We start from the raw sequence: 22,272 nt of genomic DNA, 5'->3' as shown, positions 1-22,272 counted from the left end.
ACACAGGAGAACTCAATTAATTAACTTAACCTCAAAGACTATTAGACTGTGCCACTACTGGGACAGTTTTGAGTGTTACTATTTGGTACACTTCACTAATAAAATGCAATAAAAGAGGACAGGTTCCATATCAAGCTTTTGACTTATTGACCATCGGTTGAATAATTTTGCCTAATGTCTCTTTTCCCTTACTTAACATGTTGGAGAAAAAAATATATAATTAGGCTCATTAACAGATTTGATTTTATAAAAGGCAAGCCTACTGCACAATTACCAAGATGGATAATGAAGAATCAAGATCAAAATGCAACAGAAACAATTCAATCTGGGGTAAAAAAAAAAGCACCCAGTACAGCCAGGATTAAGATACTGCCTGCAGAGGAAAATGTAATCTCCTACACATGCATAATAATCTAGCAAAATACCAAAGAGTTCAAAAAATTCTGATACACACTGAAACAAAAACTGGCAATCAATATTAGCTGTGACCATCAGGTCATATTGTTCCCTCGGATGGTTGTATGAAGAAGTTAAGTGATATTCCATACGTTGAATGCTCGTGTTGCCATAATTATGCCAACTGATGGGTTAAGTCCCATATGCCAGGAAAGTTTTACAGGCATCTTCATTCACCAGACAAAAATAGCACATTGGACATAAACCCAGAATTCAGAACATAAACAAAAAACTGAATAAACTGTGAATGCTGGAAATCAGAAACAAAATCAGAAAGTGCTGGAAAATCTCAGCAAGTCTGCCAGCATTGATGGACAGAAAGCAGAGTAAATCTTTCAGGTCCAATGACTCTACTTCAGATCTGATGGTAGATAGGAAAATGTGGGTATTTATGCAGAAGTTGGAGTGGAGGAAGGAGGAGGAGTAAACGATAGGTACAGATAGAGGCCAAACAGAGAAGAAAAACCATTGATGGTGGAGTGGGCAAAGGTCAGTCTGAGGTAATGAACAGCTAATAAAGGGGACTATTACTAACTGACAATAGGTTATGTGTGACAGCAGCCCATGTGATGACAAGGTTTGATGTGTGAGGTTGGGGTAAAGACAAGGGAGAAAATGCCTCAAGCCCTAAAATTGCTGAAATTGATATTAAGTTCAGAAGGGTGCAGACTTCCCAACTGCAAAATAAGGTGCTGTTCTTCCAGATTGCACAGTGCACCAGGCAATTGGAAAATCAGGTCTTTTTTACAGACAGAAAGTAGGTGTTTTGGAAAGTTGTCACTCAACCTGTGCTTTGTTTCCTCAATGTTGACGAGACCACATGGGAGTAGAGAATACAATACAGAATACAGTAGAGAAGATTGAGTAAATGCAGGCAACGCACTGTTTCACCTGGAAGGTGCGTTTTGCACCTTGGATGGTGAGGAGGGAAGAAGTAAATAGGCAAGATTTACACCTTCTGCAATGGCTGGGAAAGCTGCTGAGAGCGAAGGAAGACTGGACTAGGTTGTCACAGAGGGAATGATCCTAAAGTTTGGTTTTCATCTGTTGTGACCATCTGGAATGAAGTTCAACTCCTATGCTTTCTGCAGTGCCACCTCTAAGCAAAACTGGAATGATTTGCCTTATTTAAGCTGCACACGTGCCTAATGTTAAAAATATTTCTACACAGTATTGTGGCAAAAACTGCAAGGACTTCATCTTACTGCTGCAGTTCTACTGCAGGTGATAATTCCTACGTACCAGATGGTTTCAAAACAGTTTCTACTGTTGTTAGGATACTGAATGGACTCACAAACTCTTAACAATCGCCTGTACCTGTGCTTTTGTTTTTGCTGCTGTTTACCTATTATTTATTTATCTATGCTACTTAACTCTGATCTGCCTGTATTGCTCGCAAGACAAAGCTTTTCACTTTGCCTTGGTACACGTGAGAATAAATTCAATTCTAAAAGCATTATAAGAATATCCTTTCATGCAATAGTGCTCACTGGAGCAGAATCAAGCATAAGAGTGACAGCAATGGTGGACTGCAAATACAGATAATGAATTCAACATGTTGAAAGTACATATTCCTACAGCACAATTACACTCTTTATTCATTAAGTGGATTTGTGCACAGCTGGCCAGGTGGACATTTTTGCCAAAACTACTTGTTGTCAAGATGATGTTGGTAATCCATCATCCATCGTCTTGAATTTCTGCAGTCTGTTAGAATTACAGCTTTATAATATGGTTTTGATACAACAGAGTGGCTTGCTAGGCCATTTGGGAAAGTAGCTGAGAATCAACCATTTTGCTGAGACTCCGGACTTTTCCAGCAACACATTTTCAGCTCTGATCTCCAGCATCTGCAGTTCTCGCTTTCTCTTTAGGTCAGACCAGGAAGGAATGGCAAGTTTCCTTCCATAATCTACATGAATATTGCTGGAAAAAGACACTTTATTGAAACTTTTCATCTTGCACTCATCAGGACAATTCACAAGAATACACATTTAAAGAGAAAACCAATATTTATACTGTACAAAAGGAAACCGCTGATTGGTTAGCGAATAGATTTGATTGATAGACGCATTGCTATGGAGAACGCACCTATAACATACACAATTATAATTTACATGAGCGAACCAGAGTTTTTACAAACTTCCTATTCCATGGCTAACATTATTGTTACAAATATTTTTGTGTCAGATTACAGTCGATTCTGCTGTAACACAGCAGTTCTGTTTTCATGCAATCCAGTGTTATAAGGAAATCGCATAACAGTGGCACCATTTAAACTAACTGGTCCGGAATTGCATTATGAACAATGCATGCTTTAAAAGTTTGCGCTTTAGAAACAGTGTCCCCAACTCGTCAATCGTGTTATAGCGAATTTGCATTAATGAAACTTGCATTATAGCAGAACAACAAGTACCTAAATTCCCCAATTCTGCTGTATGATTTGAACCCACATCTCAAGATTATTCGCCTACTGTAGATAGGCAGTAAAATAACAAACACTATGGGTGTAATCTTCCGAGCCCCTGAAAGGCATGGGCATTAGTGAGTCAAATGGGAAAAAGATGAAATCATAAAACTGAGATTCTCAATGTTGAGGGAGAAAAGAATTCAGATTCTGCAACCAGGTTTCGAAGGACAAAGCAAGAATCTTGCTTGAATGTATTTGCATGCCGTTTAGTCTCATCTCATCGATAGAGGGTTTTTTATTCCCTCAAGTTGAATAGAAACTAGATGGCAATAATTTCTGACATGAAACTCAGAGCAGATACCTGGCAGTTCCAACTTACTATTTGTTCCCCCGAGCCACCATTTTGGAAACCAGTTCCTAACATCGTAGGTTATGATCCATGCGCAAGACCTACCTGCAGCATGTCCATGGAATTTGGCATTGGACATGCACCGACCAGATACATCATCATGGCTCATCTCCACTTCAATACTACACTCTGGAGCACACCAGCATTTTTCATTGTAATGCTACTGCCAGGACATTTAGCCTGCACTGACAGCACCCACATCAGACTGGACTAGGGTGCACTTTAGGGCCCTCCCTTGCTATCTTAGCACTCAATCACCGTGTGCCGACACACATCTCTGCTTTGCCTTATCAATGTTGTCAGGATTGGAAGGTTTGAGTTATCAGAACAGGCTGAATATTTCCCTGGAGAGTCAGAGGCTGACGGGTGACCATATAGAGGTTTATAAAATCATGGATAGGACAAATCGCCAAGGTCTTTTTCCTAAGGAGTCCAAAACTGGAAGGCATAAGATTAAGGTGATGTGGAACGATCAACAAAGGACCTGAGAGGCAGTTTTTCATGCAGAAGGTGGTGCGTGTAAGGAATGAGCTTCCAGGAAGTAGTGGAGGTGGATACAACTACAACATTTAAAAGGCATCTGGATGGGTGCATGAACAGAGAGGCTTTACAGGGATATGGGCCAAATGCTAGCAAATGGCATTAGGTCAGACTGGGATGTCTGGAAGGCATGGACAAGTTGGACCAAAGGGTCTGCTTTCATGCTGTATGACTCTATTTGTGTCTTGTTACCTCACTTAAAATATAAAGACCCACCTGATTTGTGTCACTTTGCTATTTATCACAGGCACAAAGTTAGGCAGCTTGTCATGGCTGCCAGCAGTGATCAGTCAAGACGACTGGACATATTACTATATGGCATTGTGCCGCTTCAATGTCACACCCACAATGTCAGTAGCTTATATGACAAACTCATCGAGCATCCTTCAGCCAAATGGAAATGTCTCCAATTCTAAGTGGCGTAGTCTTCGGTCAAGGCAAGGGAGCCAACCTTCAGGCAAAGGTCCCGGCACAGCAAGTCAAGGGCAGTTTCTGTTCTTAACCCAGGAGTTTGGACATGGTCAACCAAACATTTGGGGCAGTCAGGGTCAGGGTTCCAATCACTGTAGTCAGGGAACTGGGCCATGGTCATCCTTCATGTCAAATACTCTGAATCCTTGTTCTGGTTGTAAGTCAGTCATGGAGCTGCACAACCCTGTCATTTACCAGTCAGGGTTGCCTGTAGGTCAGTCAGGGAGCAGGGCCACTGTCAGCCCTGGACGTCAGCTCAATGAAGGTCAGGCTGGAGGGGCGGAGGGATTGTTATAATGTGATTAAAAATGTTGAGGTAGTTGGCATTGCTAAATTGTAGGGTAGGAGCTCGGAATAAAATTGGGAATGAAGACATTGGTTGAGAATATAATGGAAAGTCACAACTGATAGGATGGACATGAATTACAAGGAAGAAAGGAATCTGGAGGTATGGAGGATGGGCCCTTTGATTACTACACTGAACATGTTACTTTTTCCACAGTAAGTGAGGACTGCAGATGCTGGAATCAGAGTCGAGGGTGTGGTGCTGGAAAAGCACAGCTGGTCAGGCAGCATCCGAAGGGCAGGAGAATTGACATTTCGGACATATGCTCTTCATCAGAAATGAGGCTTGTGGGTCTGGGGGGGTGAGACATAAATGGGAGGGGGCTGGGGCTGGGGGTGGGGAAGGTAGCTGACAATGCGATAGGTAGATGAAGGTGGGGTGAAGGTGATAGGTTGGAAAGGAGGGTGGAGTGAATAGGTGGAAAGTATGCCAAGTGTGAACTGCATTGCATCCCTTGGATGTAAATCATAAATAAGCAATGGAAATGGACACCCAGATTGAGTTAAGTGTCTTGTTTTTGTCTGAAGCATTGTAAAAGATGTGAAGCCCTTTAATGTGCAATTGCATTTATTAGGTATGCTTACGATACAGATGAAAGTAATCTTTAAAAATAGTATCCTGCAATGAAACATATAATGTTCAACTGTGTTGGATACAAATCCTAGTTATAAGCACTCTTGATCATATCACTAGTCATTATACATCGAGTACAGTCAATGCTGTGAAGCAGAAACAATCACGGGGACCTTAATAGTCTCACCTACTTGCCATGATTGACAATCCAAGATCTCATAGGCTGCATATGGGTGTGGAGGTGATTTCCTATCACCTTGTGCTGTACATATTTGCCCTTAAGCACAATGTTGCCTTTTTTGAGCAATCTAAGAAGTTGCAGGTGGTTGGGGAAATCAAAGTTTCAATAATCCTACCATAGTTACACTTCTTACTTGGAATGTTTGAGAAGATTTGTAGTTCATGTTGAGGTTCATGTTGTAAGTTTGCTCACTGAGCTGGCAGGTTTGTTTTCAGACGTTTTGTCACCATGCTAGATAACATCATTGAGCCTCCAGTGAAGTGTGGTGTTCTGTCCCACTTTCTATGTGCGTGTCTCAGTCTCTTAAGGTGGGTGATATCATTTCTGTTTCTTTTTCTCAGAAGTTGGTAAATGGGGTCCAAATCGATGTGTTTATTGATGGAGTTCTGGTTTGAATGCTAGGTCTCTAGGAATTCCTGTGCATGTCTTTGTTTAGCCTGTCCCAGGATGGATGTGTTGTCCCAGTCGAAGTGGTATCCCCCTCGTCTGTACATAAGGATATTAGTGGTAGTGGGTCACATCTTTTGGTGGCTAGTTGAAGTTGGAGCATCCAGGTGGCTAGTTTTCTGCCTGTCTGTCTGATGTAGTGTTTGTTGCAGTCCTTGCATGGTATTTTGTAAATGACATTCGTTTTGCTGGTTGTTGGTATAGGGCCCTTTAGGTAGATGAACAACTACTGGTGAACCTAAACAACCCTATGAGTAAACAGCAAAACAAATGTCATTTACAAATTACCATACAAGGACATTATCAAACACTACCTCGGACGGACAGGCAGAAAACTAGCCACCAGGAGACTCAAACACCAACTAGCCACCAAAAGATATGGTCCATTATCACTAATATCCTTACGTACAGACGAGGAGAACACCACTGACTGGGACAGCACATCCATCCAAGACAGGCTAAAAAGAGACACACATGAGAACTCCTAGAGGCCTGGCATTCAAACCCAAACTCCATCAATGAACACATCAATTTGGATCCCACTTACCAACCTCTGAGAAAAAGAGCACGAAATGATATCACCCACCAAGACACAAATAGAAAACTGGACAGAACACCAGCGCTTCACTGCAGCCTCACTAATGTTGTTATCTAGCTTGGTGATGAAACATCTGAGAACAAATCTACCAGCTCAGTGAGTAAACTTACGACCTGAACAATTTGCTACTGTATATGCATGGTACAGCTTGCGCTGCATACATAAAAATAAAGACCTCTATATCAAAATTCCAAACCTGGTCGGCATGGATGGGTTGGGCCGAAGGGCCTATTTCCTTGCTTTATGACTCGAGAGCTACATATTAATAAGGTGAAATTTAAAGTTAATAAGGTCATTAACAAGCAATAATCGCCATTAATACAGAACTCACGCTGCCCAATGAGAATCTTTCCTGACACCATGACTTGCCTAACAGTTGCAGTGAGTTTCTTTTGATAGCAAGATAGGCCACACTGGGCTTATGCAATTCTGTCACATTTTCACCATAGCATACTTGTTCAGATCCATATAAGATTCTGCCAGAAATATTTATTTGGTTTTTCTGCCATTTCCTTATCCCCCATTATAAATTCTCTTGACTCAACTTGTAATGGTACCACATTTGTTTGAACTAATCTTTTCCATTTTATATATCTGTAGAAGCTGTTATAGTTCATTTTATGTCTCTGATCAGTTTACTCCCATATTCTAATTTTCTTTTCTTAATTTTTTATCTCATCCTTCTGTGCATCAAAATACTCTCTTCACAGATTTCCTGAAACCTACAACACAATGGAGCTAATCAACTGTCACTCTTCTAACTGCCTTGTGTTTATGGGTAACATGGAAGCTGAGGGGCAATGTGGAAGGCTTCTCAACATATCCCAAGATGTTGTTTTCTACATCTGCTACTAGACAACCACATATGGCCGCAAGGACTGACAGGCAATATCATGCTTGCTGCATTGAAATTAACAGCAGCCCTAAACTATTATATAAATGGATCATTTCTGGAAGCCACTCAGGACCTCTGGAAAGGTCTTTATTTCCAAACATCTTTATAGTCAGGACACATTTTTTCCATTACTCACATAAATTATGTCCAAAGTCCACAATGGCACAATCTTAAACCCAGCATATGTAGCAAATAAGGTCACTGTCATTGAAATCAATTTTGTAAGCATTAATTGCGATCCTCAAGTGCTAGATATAAGCTTCACTATGTCATCCAAACAATTTCAGGTACACACATTACTGATGATGTAAGATACTATAAAGGTTCAAGATGGAATACTTGCAGTACCTTCTGATGGTCAATTCTTTTACTTCACACAACCATGCCAACATCCAATGGTGTAATGTTACAATATTGCAAGTGAATGCATATTTACAGAAGTACAGATGAAATATATACAATGAATACTCATGTCACCTTTGTGCCTTCAAGAAATGTCTTCTCTGTTTACCTACCACTGCACAACATACCTAGCTAAGGTGAAGGCGAGTGACATGAGGACTTTGATGCATATCCTCTGGGGGCTTGAGGCGAGAGTGTACTAGCCTGACAGTCTCTGTGCTAAAGCTGCACCCTCCTCGATCTGGCATCCTGTAAGCAACTGGAAGAGTTTGCCATTGTTTTCAAATGTCAATTTTTGTAAAGTAGTAGGCTAGTTATTTAAAAATAAATTTATGAACACTAGTAAAATTCACCAGAATTACGCAAACACAATTTAACTTTACAAATAACCAGTCCACATCAAAAGTTCTAAAAAAAAGCTAGAGTACCGTTTTCCTCAGAGCTGTCATACCATTGTGAAATTAGAAATAAACTGACTTGTTATTACATTCACAGGATAATAAACAAAATTACTAAAACAAAGTCTTGCAGGCTAGCAGTAAAGAGATTGGTTGTTGTAAAGCATGATAGTTGAATTGAGATAATTTAGACATTTGAAACTTAAGTTATGTTTCTTTACTTAATTCATCATATTATTTTTGTACCTTTTTACTGTTACACAGGTATATTGAAATCTATCAATTGATTGTTAAGAGAAGAACTCCAAGTCGGGAGTGACAATTGGCTATTCCCTTTTCAGTGAATAACATTTTTTTATTACCTGGTCACAAGTTGGCAGCAAAACATAAACATTAATTTTCCTTTGCATTCTATCAATTAATTACTTGCACTGAAACTCAACTGAAGATATTATATTTTTGAGGCTGCTGGTTTTGAAGATTGGTGATGCACGTGCAAATAGGAAATGTACATTGCATATGTTGAAACAATATCATTGCTCTGAAAACATTAAGCAAAGAAACACATGTCTAGTTTTCAATTTTAATGACTTGCTAGATAACCGCAGCTTAACAAAATTCAAATCGTTCATAGTGTAATCGAGTCAACTGTTATCTGTTTTGGTTCGAGGGAGAGTCATGTAAAGATTACAAATTTTCAGAAAAAGCATCTAGTGTTTCAGTCATAAAGTTCCAATGTAATTTGATTAATATTTCAAAATATTTTTTGTTGTTTGACACTAATAAGTATTTAAGTGTTACTGCTAAAACCACTTGAATGCACAGCAGTATATCTCATGCAATTCTGGACAAATATAAATAGGCTATATCTGTTTTCAATAACTTTCTAAACAAAAAAAATAACAAAATTTTAATGGTTAGCAAAGGGTAGCAAACTGTTCTTCATTATCACATGGCTAGCTCTGGGAATAACTAAATGCTTTAGAAGAATTAAAATTACAAGTTTATCTGAATTTTCCATCTTCCAACACATTAATCTCATTGAAATTAATCCATTCAAGTTCTATCAGTTTAATGGAAGAACAGTATTTTCAATTAACAATGCAACAAAAAAAATCACCAAATGTTTTGATGGCTAGTCATCAAAAACTTCAAAGGCAGCTATTTGAGAAACGTTGTGGATGGAAGGCAAAATGTTCCATTACTGGAGTTGAACCGCCCTTAAAACCAAACCACTGTCTCTGACATGCAGCAAGACCTGGCTCTGCCTCTTGAGCAGAAATCTGAATGCATATAAAAACTAGGCTGGGCTGAACAAAATAGAATCCCTAATAACCAAATCTGCTTTTAACTTATTAAACTGCTGATTGAAATCTAAAGACAGAAGTCTACTTGCAAGCAGAAAACTTGTACATACAATGTCAACAGAGTAGCAAAAACAAGAATCAGCTAAACATTCATTGCATTTTTAAATTTGGTTTGGAAATGGCAATATGCAATATACAACCACCCTTAGGTAAACACACAGTAAATAAGTAGTAGAATACAAGTTCACTTCAGTAGTTTAAAAGTCATCAAAGCATAGTAGTACATACCTTAGGAACATGCATCAGGAAAGGCAAAGCAGTATGAGGTGTTCTTGAAATGAAAGCATACTAGACCAGAAATAATGAAATTCACAAGGTGCCCTGTGACAATGCAGTTAACCGTTTTCCATTGTGAAAAATTAACAACCCACTACTCTGATGTGTACATAAGGATAAATAATAACAATGACTGAAGGGAGGAGATAAGCAGTAACATACCAACACATCAGTAACCGCTTCAAGGCAATGCTTCCGGGTCTGTCAGATCGCCAGCCATTTATCAAATTACATGTCAATATGTAAAGCTAGAAGCTGCCTATGAAACACAGTCACTCCCCAAGACATTTTTCACACCTCTTTATGTGCCACATTTATCTAATATTAGCCCTGACTGTTAAGCAAGTCCCAAAAGAAATTGCTTTCTGAGAAAGTCATAATGATTTATAAATAATTAAGTGCTGTTTAGTTCAATCTTCATTTACTAAAATGTGACCAATATCAAGTCATTTTTTTCCATTTTATGTACTAAATAGTAAATATCCCTGAAGTGATAGCAATAGATTTTTCAATTCCTAACAATAACAATTACTTTGAGATTATGGCTTGGGTCATCCCTGTATAAACATTTACAACATGCATTGAAAGCTCAGTTAATTTAACGGATGCGTTAATGCATTTATTTCAAAGAGGTTACACGTTTGATAACGTTACAGAAAGAAGAATTGCACTTTATGCACTTGTATTCCTCAGAGTGACTTCAGGACAAACGTTAACAAAAATGATGGAAACATCACCATCAAACCAACTAATTAAAGATTTAAAAGTTAAGATTTATAAGATATGCTATGCTTGAATAATGGATATTACTGCAGCTTCCTCATCCAACTAGGCAAGCAACCACTTCAGCTTTAAGCAGTATGCCTCCGCTTATCCTTGCTTTCTTTGTTTTCCTCAAGAGGTTTTGTTTGTTTTAAAAAAAAATCAAAATAAGGAAAAAACTGCCCATCATTCTTCCTCTCAATTTGTATTTTTCTTTCACGCTTTCTAACAGGTGTTAGACATCAGAACTTCTGTGTCTTGATGGAAGCCATTAGCCTTGACCTTTTCTATTTTCAATACAATATAGATGAAGTAATTAGCTGGTTTCAAAATGCAATCAGATTTCTTTTCTTCACAAATTGATGTAACATTACATTGTAATGCATTTTCTCTCTCCATCAATGCAATCTCTCTGACCTAAGTGTATTAACCTCTACTCAATCTTGGATGCTAGTCTTCCGCACACAAACACAAACAGCAACCTTCTCAACAAAAATCACTCAACATCATCCTAATATCATTAAAGCTTTTGAAATTTGTTCTCTAGCCTTTCTTCAAAAGCCAATGTTTGGTAATTCAAGTTCCAAAATGATTAGTTTTGAAGGTCATTCGACTACTAGCAATACATTTAATAGACAGTTAGCTATACCTTCAATATGTTAAAGTGACTTTCATGATAAAGCACTTCACATAATTTATTAATTTATAACAATTATACTAATTGACTGGTAGTAATTTGTTTACAGTAATCTCTGACTTGTAAATGCAGGTGGTGATAATATTTGTAGTATTATTCATCATCATATGGGACAACGCTATAAAAGAATTTAAGACCCATTACTAAAAAAGAAAATAAATCCAGTAAGCAAGTTCCATTTTTCACAACATTGATTGTAATCTTTCAGTTTATACATTTCAAAAATCTATCACATTTAAAATAATTTCATTAGAATTGTTGTGGAGAGGTGATCTAAATAAAAGATCAACTCTTTAAAAGAGGAGTCATCTAACTATAGATCGAGCTTTTAAAATAAGCATTTACAAAACAGGCTTTTAAAAGAAGCTATCATCTCCAGTCATAAAGGGCTTTAGAATGGTGCCACCATACTCTCTAGACAACAATCAGGACATACTGCCTGAAGGTTCCAATTACTGGGACAAAGAGCTGGGGATTCTCTCGTTTGTTATCCAGGATTCACTCACCTGTTTTGATTGCTTTAAAATAGCTTATGCAAGGTAAGAAGTCCTTTGAACCTAATGGAGGAAGATTTCATGAAGAAAAAGGACATATCTCTGTTAGATTACATGAGCATGTTCTGGGAACAGCTCGCAAGAGCTTGTAATGTACCTCAGATTACAGAAAAGTCAAGAGAATTGGTGAGGTGAATTATTTGATTGATGTACCAGACTGCCAATACAAGAGCTGTCTGTGTCACATCAACATAGCAAAACAATACAATCACTGGGAGGAGGATAAATGAGCACAGGCTTACCAGACAGTGAGGACAGTGGAAAATTATTGGGATAGCAAGCATGAGGCAGAGGGAAGCCTGGATATTTCTAAAGTTGAACCTTCTAAGTTACCTAACGCCAAATTATTAGTCAGTTTAGATACCATGCTCTCTCATTTAGTTGCAGAACTGTAAGCAGATCTAACAAGGCTACTCAAAGCTTTTAATGAATGTTGTAGGTACAAATTATATTGCACCAATTTAGCCATTCATATTATGGATATAGGAACATCCCCTTCCATAAAACAGCAAGCATCTTTATCGTCTAGGTCTTGAAAAACAAATCAATGTGAAAACAGAAATCGAACACATTTTGGAAAGCCACAAGACAATGTTAAGTTATGCTATTTAGGCTAAAAAAAAAACTTTGGGCACTTTCCAGAGAATAGAGAACCAAGTAGTGGTGTTCCCAACTGTGTAGCTGTACTGGGAACACATGGATCAGGTGGAACCCTTTTTTAAAAATTACAATTATCAATTGGTAACAGGTAAATCTTGCAAAAGCACAGGTAACCTACCTAAGGCATATAATGGATCAGGAACATGTGCCATCAAGAACAGCATGATTACAAGTATTGATGTAGTTCCCTGCCCCAAGACCAAACTAGAAATCCTGATTTTTTGGGGGGGATGTGGGGTTTCTACCTCACGTTTGTATCAAACTACATTACAGTTCACTTGTTACAATAGAAAACCACAGCAATTAGTCACAGGAATGCCAGGAATCTTTTGAGAGATTGCAACCCATTTTAATCAACAATGCAGTGCTGGCTGCCACAATTTCACTAAGTCCTTCAAGGTAACAATTGATGCATGTGATCTGAAGATAGATACATTTCTGGTTCAAGAAGATTGAGAGGCTCGTGGGATATTTCTCTAAAATGTTAAATCAACATCATATTTTATTGTAAAAAGAATAGATAGTTACACAATCCAAACTGCTAGTCAATAATCTATACAACTTCAAACGAGTGTTACTTCGTAATGAGCCATTAATTACTTGTTGACTAAAGAAACTTGGCTGACTTTTTATTAATACTGAACCTGACAAAACGTGAGACCTGTGTAACTTGTTATACCACTAACCTGGTTGAATCATCACTTAAAGAACCACAGAATCAGAGTCATACAACATAGAAAGAGACTCTTCAGTCTATCGAATCCATGCCGACCATAATCCCAAACTAAACTAGCCCACCTGCCTATGCTTGCCCCATATCCCTTCAAACATTTCTTATTCATTGTTATAAAAATGGAGGAGTGGGGCTAGAAAAGGAAACAATGTGTCCTCCAATCTCAGTTGCAACAGAATCCTGAAAAAGCAAATAAAATTCATAGTGTGCAATGCAATTTGACTACAACATGCAGTCAGCTTTCTCCTCAGAAAGTTTCCCTTTAAATATACTGCAGTGAGTTTATTTTTCAGTTAGTTCCCCAACATGCTGACATTTTTGTGTATGCCACCATGTACTTATGATTTAAAACATTAAGGGCTTAGTCAGTTATTATTGTCTATTGGCAGGCAAAAGAATCACGCTACTATGAACAAACATAGTGAAGCTGCATACTGACAGATAAGATAATTTTCTATTTTTCTTTGAAAACATTATATATTTGGCAAACATAAAGGTCCATTATGAATGGAATTACATAAATACAAGTAGATAGGTCAACAACTGAAATACCTTTCACAATCTGCTGGTCCTTACTCCCAATCACTGTAAACCATTCTTTTCATTTAATACGCACACTTTCTTAGATAACTACAATGTACTTGAATTCTGACTAAAATTACAAAGTCCACCATGCTATTGATTTGGGAAACAGGGAAACAGATGAGTATAAACTGATTGCCAAAAAATGAAAAACAAGGAATTACTTGGAAGCTTTGTGAAATAAATAAATATTTAAATAACCAGCTCTTAACCATAAATTTTACACTAAAAATCACATAAGGCATACTGTTGTAAATAAAAAAATGAAAATAAAACCTAATACCAAGTTGGAAATTTGAAATAAAAACAAATTATTGAAAAGCATAGCAATAAAAAAAATCAACTTGAAATATTAGCCCTGTTTCTTGCTTTACATATGGTGTGTCACCTGCTGAGCATGCTCTAGCATTTCCCATTTTAATTTTAAAGTTGAATGTTTACGGAATACTTCAATTCTATTGAAGAATTCTCAAAATTAGAGCAGAGGATATATTTATTAGCAAGATTACTGACCTAATGAAAAGCTCACTGTAAAATTAACTTGCTAGTTTCTGTTATAATGTTTGAACACAAAGCAAATAATTTGTGGAGAAGTCCTCAATTTATGCTTACGCTGTTTAAACTGATTTTTAATACCACTTGAAATTTAAAATCACAGAATTAATACACCTACTGCTACACAATAGTTCCACTTTGCTCCAATCTCATCAAACCATTTCAGCCTTTGTTAAATTCAATTTCTTTCCTACAGTAGCTTCAGAGATTGTTACATTAGTTGTCCTGTTATTGCAATCGGAAATTGAGATGTTGTTCTTCCAATTTGCGCTGAGCCACACTGGAGCACTGCAGCAGGTCAGAGATGGAAATTTTGACCAGGGAGCACGGTAGTTTGATGAAATGGCAGGCAACTGGAAACTGTTGAATCCTCTCACCATGAAGGCCAACAGACCATTTGCCTTCTTCATTGCCCGCTGCATCTTTGTGATTACTTTCAGTGACTGGTGTACCTCCTGCTTTCCCAATCTATCTAATTCAAATATTAATGTCTGTTTGTGCTACTAAATGGACAACCTCACATTTATCAACATTTTACATCAGCAATAGATTTGCCTACTTACTTAACTTGTCCATATGACACTGTACTTTCTCTGCATCCTCTTTACAGTGTACACTCCCACCCAGCTGTGTGTCATCTGCAAACTTACAAATATGACATGTGGTTTTCTCATCTAAATCTATGAACATATGTTGTGAATAGTTGGGGTGCAGGCACTAATCCTTGCTGTATGCCACTAGTCACTGCCTGCGACTCGGAAAAAGACCCATTTCTTCTAATCTGTTCCCTGTCTGCCAATCAGTTCTCAATCCATTTCAGTACGCAATCTTCAATACCATGTGCTTTAGTTTGACATTGTGGGACCTTATTAAAAGTGTTCTAAAAATTCAAGTAAATCACATCCGCTGACTCTCCCTTTTCCACTCTACTAGTTATATCCTTAAATATTTCCAGCAGATTTTTCCAGCACAACTTCTCCTTTATAATTCCATGCTGACTATCCGATTTTGTCACTATCTTGCAAATGCTCTATTATATCATTTATAATAGACGTATGGATAACAATGCACCTGGTGATTTGATAGAGTTGACTGTATTAAAATACATACTGAATCTTTGCAAGCATTCTTATGTTGTACTTCTAAAGATAGTAATATCCAGAGGATATAATAACACATCAAGAATATCATATATTATAGTTAGCAATGTTACAACTACAATTTTATGGCGTAATATGATACCACTTATCACTGATCTGGAAGTAATTTTAAGATATTAAGGAGAATAAGTGAATGCAGGGTATTCAGATGTAGTGCAGAGGTATACAGGACGGTACTGTAAAATTTAATGTAATAAACTCAAGAAATGTATTACTGAAAAACTGTTTTGTTTACCAACAATATTTAAATCAGTGTTTCTATTAATTGGTTCAACCTGTCATTTCAGAAAAAAATGTACTGCTGTTTTTCTGACAGTATTAGGAAAATTTCTGTGAAATAATGTGAAAATATGTTTGCTTGTTCAGAGAAATGACCCTTTATACCGATACTGGAGTCTAGCTGAAAGACTAGTGATGTCATTGGCTGGAATTCATCTGCAGAAATAAAGAAGCAAGGCTGAAAATTTAAGGTCAGCATTTTTTGAAACCATTTACTTCTCACTACGAGCCTACCAAATTGTTGTTTTCCTAACATACAAATTATAATACTCTATTGGACATTGAGTTTCTCTTTTATAGACATCACACTTAATTTGAAGTTTTTTATTGTATAGAGTTAATCACTTCCATCATCATACAGATTATAAATAAATAACTTTCATTAAACTACGTAGGTCAAATCTACAAATAGGAGATAAAGTTCAAGAAATTTCAAGAATTATAACTTTTAAACACAAATGTAGTCTTCCTATGGTAAAAAAAATACTGTTCCATTCCACATATAATTGAAGTCAATACTGAACTAAAATATTAAATTATTTCTGGATTAACAATACTCTGCATATACTAAATCCAATGACTCAACATAGAACACCCGGACCTACCGTTAGTTTCATCTGCATTATATGCAACTTCTGATGGCATTTACCAGCCATTTATACAGCTTTTAAATTCCTCTGAGTCAAGTCTCTTTAGTAATGCTATTGTACTGGGGAGTGCAGACAAAAATCAGCTCTTGGTGTAGAGAAACATGGTCTATTTTTGCTTTCATGCACCACACTTCATAAATACAAGGCCAAAATAACTGAAAATTCTAATTCTGTCAAGTTACTGTTTGACTCTTTAACCTTCTCTGCAGTTGTTTTGTGGCATTGCCTTCTGTTTATAAGAAATGAGTTTGGCTACATACTGCAGGATAAGTCATATTGCTGTCATACACTATAATTCATAAGGATTGATTTTTCCCTTTACAGCAAAGTCTATTTTGCTGCTCGTACCCTCAAACATAAAGTAGCAGGTGTTTAAGGCAAAAGTCTAGTGTTACCAAAACATAATGAAAAAGAACGTCAGGCAGAATGCAAAATGAGTCACCATTTACTTTTGCCCATTTTGTACTACTGCAAAGATAAATCCCAATGTTTCTAAGTAAAAGATAGGATATAAAAATGAAAACGGTTTTTCTTGAATTAATTCTGCATTTAATTTATAGTAATTTAAAGAGAAACTCAACAAGTTCCAGTGGAATTAGGTAGGAGGGCATGCATTTTATGACAAAAGGATTACATCACAAAACATACTCCTGAAGTGGTTTTGAATTTAATTTTAAAGGTTAATTGCAATTAATAACTCCTTACCTAAGAATTTACCTGCCCAGATCAAAAGAAAAACGGCCTAGCCCGTATTCACCAGCCGTCTCTGCTGACCCAATCTTTAGCACATTTTGCACGATCAGGAAACCCTGTCATCAGCAGTTCCTGGTTTTACATTCCTGTCTGAAAGTAGGTTGGAGTCGAATTTCTGCTTCTGATATCAGTACGTATCGGGAAATCACTCAGCTTTGTCTGTTATCTTGCATGCAAAGAGATAGAAAATCACATGGGCTGCAATTCCCTGGTAGGAACTTCTAGCATATTTTATGATTGCAAAAGTCCAAGATCAAATCTTTAGTCAGATTAATGAGTCATTACTTTAATGAGTCATCAGCTTTCTGCCTCAGTGTTAACATGTCGGTGTGACCCTGAACAGTACCTCTCCACCCCAAGTGCCCATACCATTAACACCCAGGCTTCGTACCTTCACAGGTCATTACCCAAGCTGGGTAAATGAACCTATATCTGCCTCACTTACCTTTTTCCCCCCCCAGAGTGGGGGACTCAATTACGAGGGTTCATGAGTTCAAAGTGAGAGGGGAAAAGTTTAGGGGAGGTATGCGTGGAAAGTTCTTCATGGAGAGAGTGGTGGGTGCCATGAATGCATTGCCAGCGGAGGTGGTAGAAGTGGGCATTGCAGCGTCATTGAAGATGTGTCTGGACAGATACATAAATGGGCAGGGAGCAAAGGGATACAGACCCTTAGAAATTAGGCAACAGGTTTAGATAGAGGATCTGGATCAGCGCAGGCTTAGAGGGCTGGAGGGCCTGTTCCTAAGCTGTAACTTTCTTTATTCTTTGTTCACTAATCCCCACACCCACTTCTCCTTATCTTCTGTGAACTGGGATGAAGGGAAGAGTGTGCCCTACCTCTCAGGTGACTTGACCAACCAGCCTCAGCTGCCACCTATTCAGACCCTGAGTGTGGCAGACCTCCCTCTCAACCAGCCACCTACATAGAAAAAGGACATATCGGCACCGATTCACTGTATAAAGTCACCCTGACTGGACACCTGCCCTTGGCCAATACCTGGGATGGTACTGGAGGCTGCCCTTGACTAACCACTCAGGATCCCATGGGCTGATAGGAGCCTCCTTAGAGTGGGGTGCAACCAATCCCTGAAGACTTTCAGGCATGTCTCGCTGCTTGACAAGTTTGCAAATTGAGTTTGACAAAATACTGCTACCACGTGACACAGGTAGTAGCATGATATTGCTCACTTATATATGAGATAATGCCCTGGACTCTGCACTGCTGCACAGCATTATCACATGCCTGGTTGTGTAATAGCATAGACTGCCAGCCCGAGACACGGCAGGACATGGTTTGCATTTTGGAGATACTGATGGGCACCAAGCAAGTGTGTGTGCCCAGACATCAAGGGAGCAGCTCTGATGGGCAGCATGATACAGCCTTTCCCTGTGCAACTACTGTACCCGATGCAGCTTTATACTGCTAGTTGCCAATATGCCCTGCTTCACACATGCAATATTGAAGGGCCTAATGCTGTGCATTGCATATATGCCAGGGTGGCAACAATGGCTCCCTGAAAGAGGGTGCGTGTTGATGGTGCTTGTGGATCACTGCTTTGCTCTTTGGTAGTGGGAAACATTGAGGTCATTTGGAGCAAGTAGCAAGCTGAACCTGCCAAGTATCAATACGGATTTCCATGGTGAGTTTTCTGAATCACTACTTTATTTGGCACACTCAGTAACATCACAACCTGTGTCGAGTTTGGCTGCTAACAAGTTTTTTAAGAAGCAATAAAGAGTGTCAATTGGGAACTGACTGCTGCCAGGTGAGAACATTGCCATGCTGCTTGAGGAAAGGGATGGATGTTGCGGCAAGATGATCTCGACATCGTTATGATCATCTTGTTGATTCTACTCTACTGCTCATTTTGACAGTGCTCCTATTTTGACAGTTGCTTATAAATTTCCACAAATTGTCTTTTATGAAGTAATCACTTATAATTTTTAAGCTTTAATTTATAAATGCTCCCTTAGCATCTTAAATAATTAGTATTAACTGAAATTTGCTTTGCAATACCTAATGATAAATCAATTATTAAATAAACCTTCTGTTCCTTTCTGTATGATCAACAAAGAAATCAAATGAATATACTATGCTCTGTGCAAATATTTGGCGTCTAGAACACACTGTCTGGGATAGTTATGGAGGCAAATATGAAAGAGATGTCTAAGGGACTTTTAGATAAGCATACCAATATGCAAGAAATGCAGAGATATGGATCAAGGGTAAGCAGAACTGATTCATTTAATTTTGCGTAATGTTCGGCCCAACATTGTGTATAACAACAAAGTAGCAATTTCATTGAATAGACAATACAGAAAAAGTCCAAATAGTCCAAGTAATTCACTGTTTGCTTCCCTGTCAGGGCTGATCTAGTCATCAACACCACTCCATTGATCAATTTGGAAGCATGGCCCTGATTGAAGGCTGACCATACCCCTGACTGATCTCTATGCAGTACCTTGACTGATTTATTGCTAATCCCTGGATTGAGTACACTGCAGGACTGACTGTGGTCCATTCCCTGTGCTGTATTGAGCTACTGCCGCTGAGCATGACTGCCCCAAACACGGTGACTGAATGTGGCCAAGGCTCCAGGCTGTGCATGGATGCTGTCCTTAGCAGACTAAACCAGGACTCCCTAACTGCCAACAGTGCCCATCGGCTACATTTCAGGCTACTCCCCCTCTGACTTTGAGACATGGCCAATGCGTTGAAGCACATACATGTGTTTGTAACACAGGCTGTAGGTGTGAGATTGTATGCAAATGTGCCACTTAATGTTCTGTGCATGTGATCAGTATCAGCACACCAAACACTGATTTTGGAAACCTGCTCAGCTGGTTAGAAATTACAGGGAACAATACTGATGACTGTTAACAGGCATGACCAGCAGACTGGCTTTGTGTCTATGCAAAGTAGCAAGGCAAGCCTTTAAGCTGTGCCAGGGGCAGCACTGCAATGCAAGGCAAAGCAGGCCATGGCAGTGATGCTGTGAGCATCCAGGTAGATGCCAAGTGAGCAAGCACTAAGGAGGAAAGTGAGCAGGCCTGAGTTGCATCCTGGTCCAGTGAGCTTGGTGCTTGCACCTGCATGCAGAGTGCCTTGGCATCAGCATTGTAATAACAGTTGCCAGTGCACCACAAAATACAGCACTACAGTGCAGAAGGATACCGCAAGTAGATCAGACATGTGCCATGATGATGCACCAAGGCAGACATGTGTCTGATGCAAGCATCCATGGATGTGGGGTGCATGATGCACATTCCTTAAGCTTACCCTGAGATATGCTGCCAGGTGGGTGGCAGTCTGGAGGAGCAAGTGGTGAGTCACTCAGTACTCACTCTGACTTTCATATCAGTAATTCTCAGCATCCAGGTTCTATCCAGGTTGTAGTAGAATAAGAACCTGTGTATTAGAGGTGATATTTTGAGTTGATGAGACTGATGACAAACAATAGGCACCCACATTGAGAATCTCATATCAAAGTTCAGAACAATATTGCAAAAAGCGATTTCATGTTCCTGACTTCGAGAAAGGTCTCACTGGACTTCTACTGTGATTGTCCCAGATTTCTCGTCACATTTTCATGATTACCTATGTCATTCAGGGCGCTATAAGATCCTGCATCTTGTTTACATTATGAATTCCCTAAACTCACTCACTGGCTAGAACTTGCTATAGTTATGTTTTAAGAAATAATTATAAAACTATTGCTATGTGTTTTTATATAGCTAGCTTTTTTTCTCATACTCCGATTTCATCCTCCTTATCAATTCTTCCAGTCCCACTTTGCTAGCTTTTAAAATCAGTTCAACTGCCTGACCTATCACTAATCTTCAAAGAATTAGACGTGATTGCATTGAGATTGATATTAACTTTCATTTTCTTGTTTAACCACGGATAATGCATCTGCGATGAAATGGCAAGTAAATGAGGAAGGTGCTCAAAATTAAAGTGTTAATTTAACAATTTCCTTTTAAAAAAAATTTAAAAATACAGGAGAGCAGCCAGGCCACCATTATGAGTTGGAGAGTTTGGGTGGGAGAGTAGAAAGAGTGCAGGGGCAATGAATTCTTGCGCAGGGCAACCTTTGGCTGCACCCACTGCCAGGGGAAAGACTTGACATGTGTACTTGCCAGGAATGCACGCAGCAGGTGTGACTTCTGTTACGTTTATCGATCCTAGCTGGAGGACTATAAACCAAGTTGGCTGCAGATAGGGAAAGATTTAATTCAGATATATCTCTGACCTGCTACTGCCTGACCTCAACTCCGACTAATCCTAATGGAGTTATATAGTGCAGAAAAAGCCCTTTAGCAGATCGAGTCTGCACTGACATAACTACCACTGTTAACCCCAATTTCCTGCACTTTACCCCATGTTCTTGTGTGTTATCATATTTCAAGCCCTCATTCAAATATAGTTTTAAATGTTGTAAGGTTTCTGGCCTCCATACCTTCCCAGGCAGTGCTTTCAACATTCCCAACACCCAACATGTTTTTTTTCTCAAATCCCCTCTGAATCTCCTGCCCTTATCCTAAAACAATGTCCCCCTTCTCAACCAAAGGAAACAGCTGCTCTCTATTCCCCCTACTCATGCCCTTTAATCTTATACACCTCAAACATGTTTCAGATCTGGAGGCAGAAACTTCTACCTTAGAAAATGTTTACACATTGCTGTCATTTGGTTTGGAGAGCAATTAAAAATCAAAAAGGAAGCTCCAAGAAAGGAGGCAGACTAAATGCAACCTCATAAGAACATTAGAACAAGGAGCAGGGATAGTGGATTCTGGATCAGTGGTGCTGGAAGAGCACAGCAATTCAGGCAGCATCCGAGGACAGGCAAAAATCGACGTTTCGGGCAAAAGCCCTTCATCAGGAATAAAGGCAGAGAGCCTGAAGCGTGGAGAGATAAGCTAGAGGAGGGTGGGGGGGGGGAGAGAGTAGCACAGAGTACAATAGGTCAGTGGGGAAGGAGATGAAGGTGATAGGTCAGGGAGGAGAGGGTGGAGTGGATAGGTGGAAAAGGAGCTGGGCAGGTCGGACAAGTCCGG

General features: G+C 38.8%; 1 protein-coding gene across 15 annotated transcripts in view; it reads right to left on the bottom strand.

The window, feature by feature from the left end:
- Positions 1-22,272, bottom strand: part of rgs3a (regulator of G protein signaling 3a) — a 298,899-nt gene that overhangs the window by 53,222 nt on the left and 223,405 nt on the right. The window contains exon 1 of one of the 15 annotated variants that reach the window (XM_043720046.1): positions 17,167-17,390. The exons of 12 other annotated variants lie outside the window; for them this stretch is intronic. Coding sequence is in view for 1 of the 3 variants with exons in the window: in XM_043720045.1 (XP_043575980.1) it covers positions 9,782-9,796 (15 nt within the window). In the remaining 2 variants the exon portion in view is untranslated. Of the gene's footprint in view, positions 1-9,781; positions 9,959-17,166; positions 17,391-22,272 lie in introns of those variants that run through there. 2 more of the 15 variants (XM_043720047.1, XM_043720045.1) reach the window with 2 other exon arrangements.

The sequence above is a fragment of the Chiloscyllium plagiosum genome, chromosome 30 (assembly GCF_004010195.1).
Source record: "Chiloscyllium plagiosum isolate BGI_BamShark_2017 chromosome 30, ASM401019v2, whole genome shotgun sequence".
Lineage (NCBI taxonomy): Eukaryota > Metazoa > Chordata > Chondrichthyes > Orectolobiformes > Hemiscylliidae > Chiloscyllium > Chiloscyllium plagiosum.
Note: the sequence above shows the minus strand (reverse complement) of the source record. Positions and strands in the feature narration are given on the sequence as shown.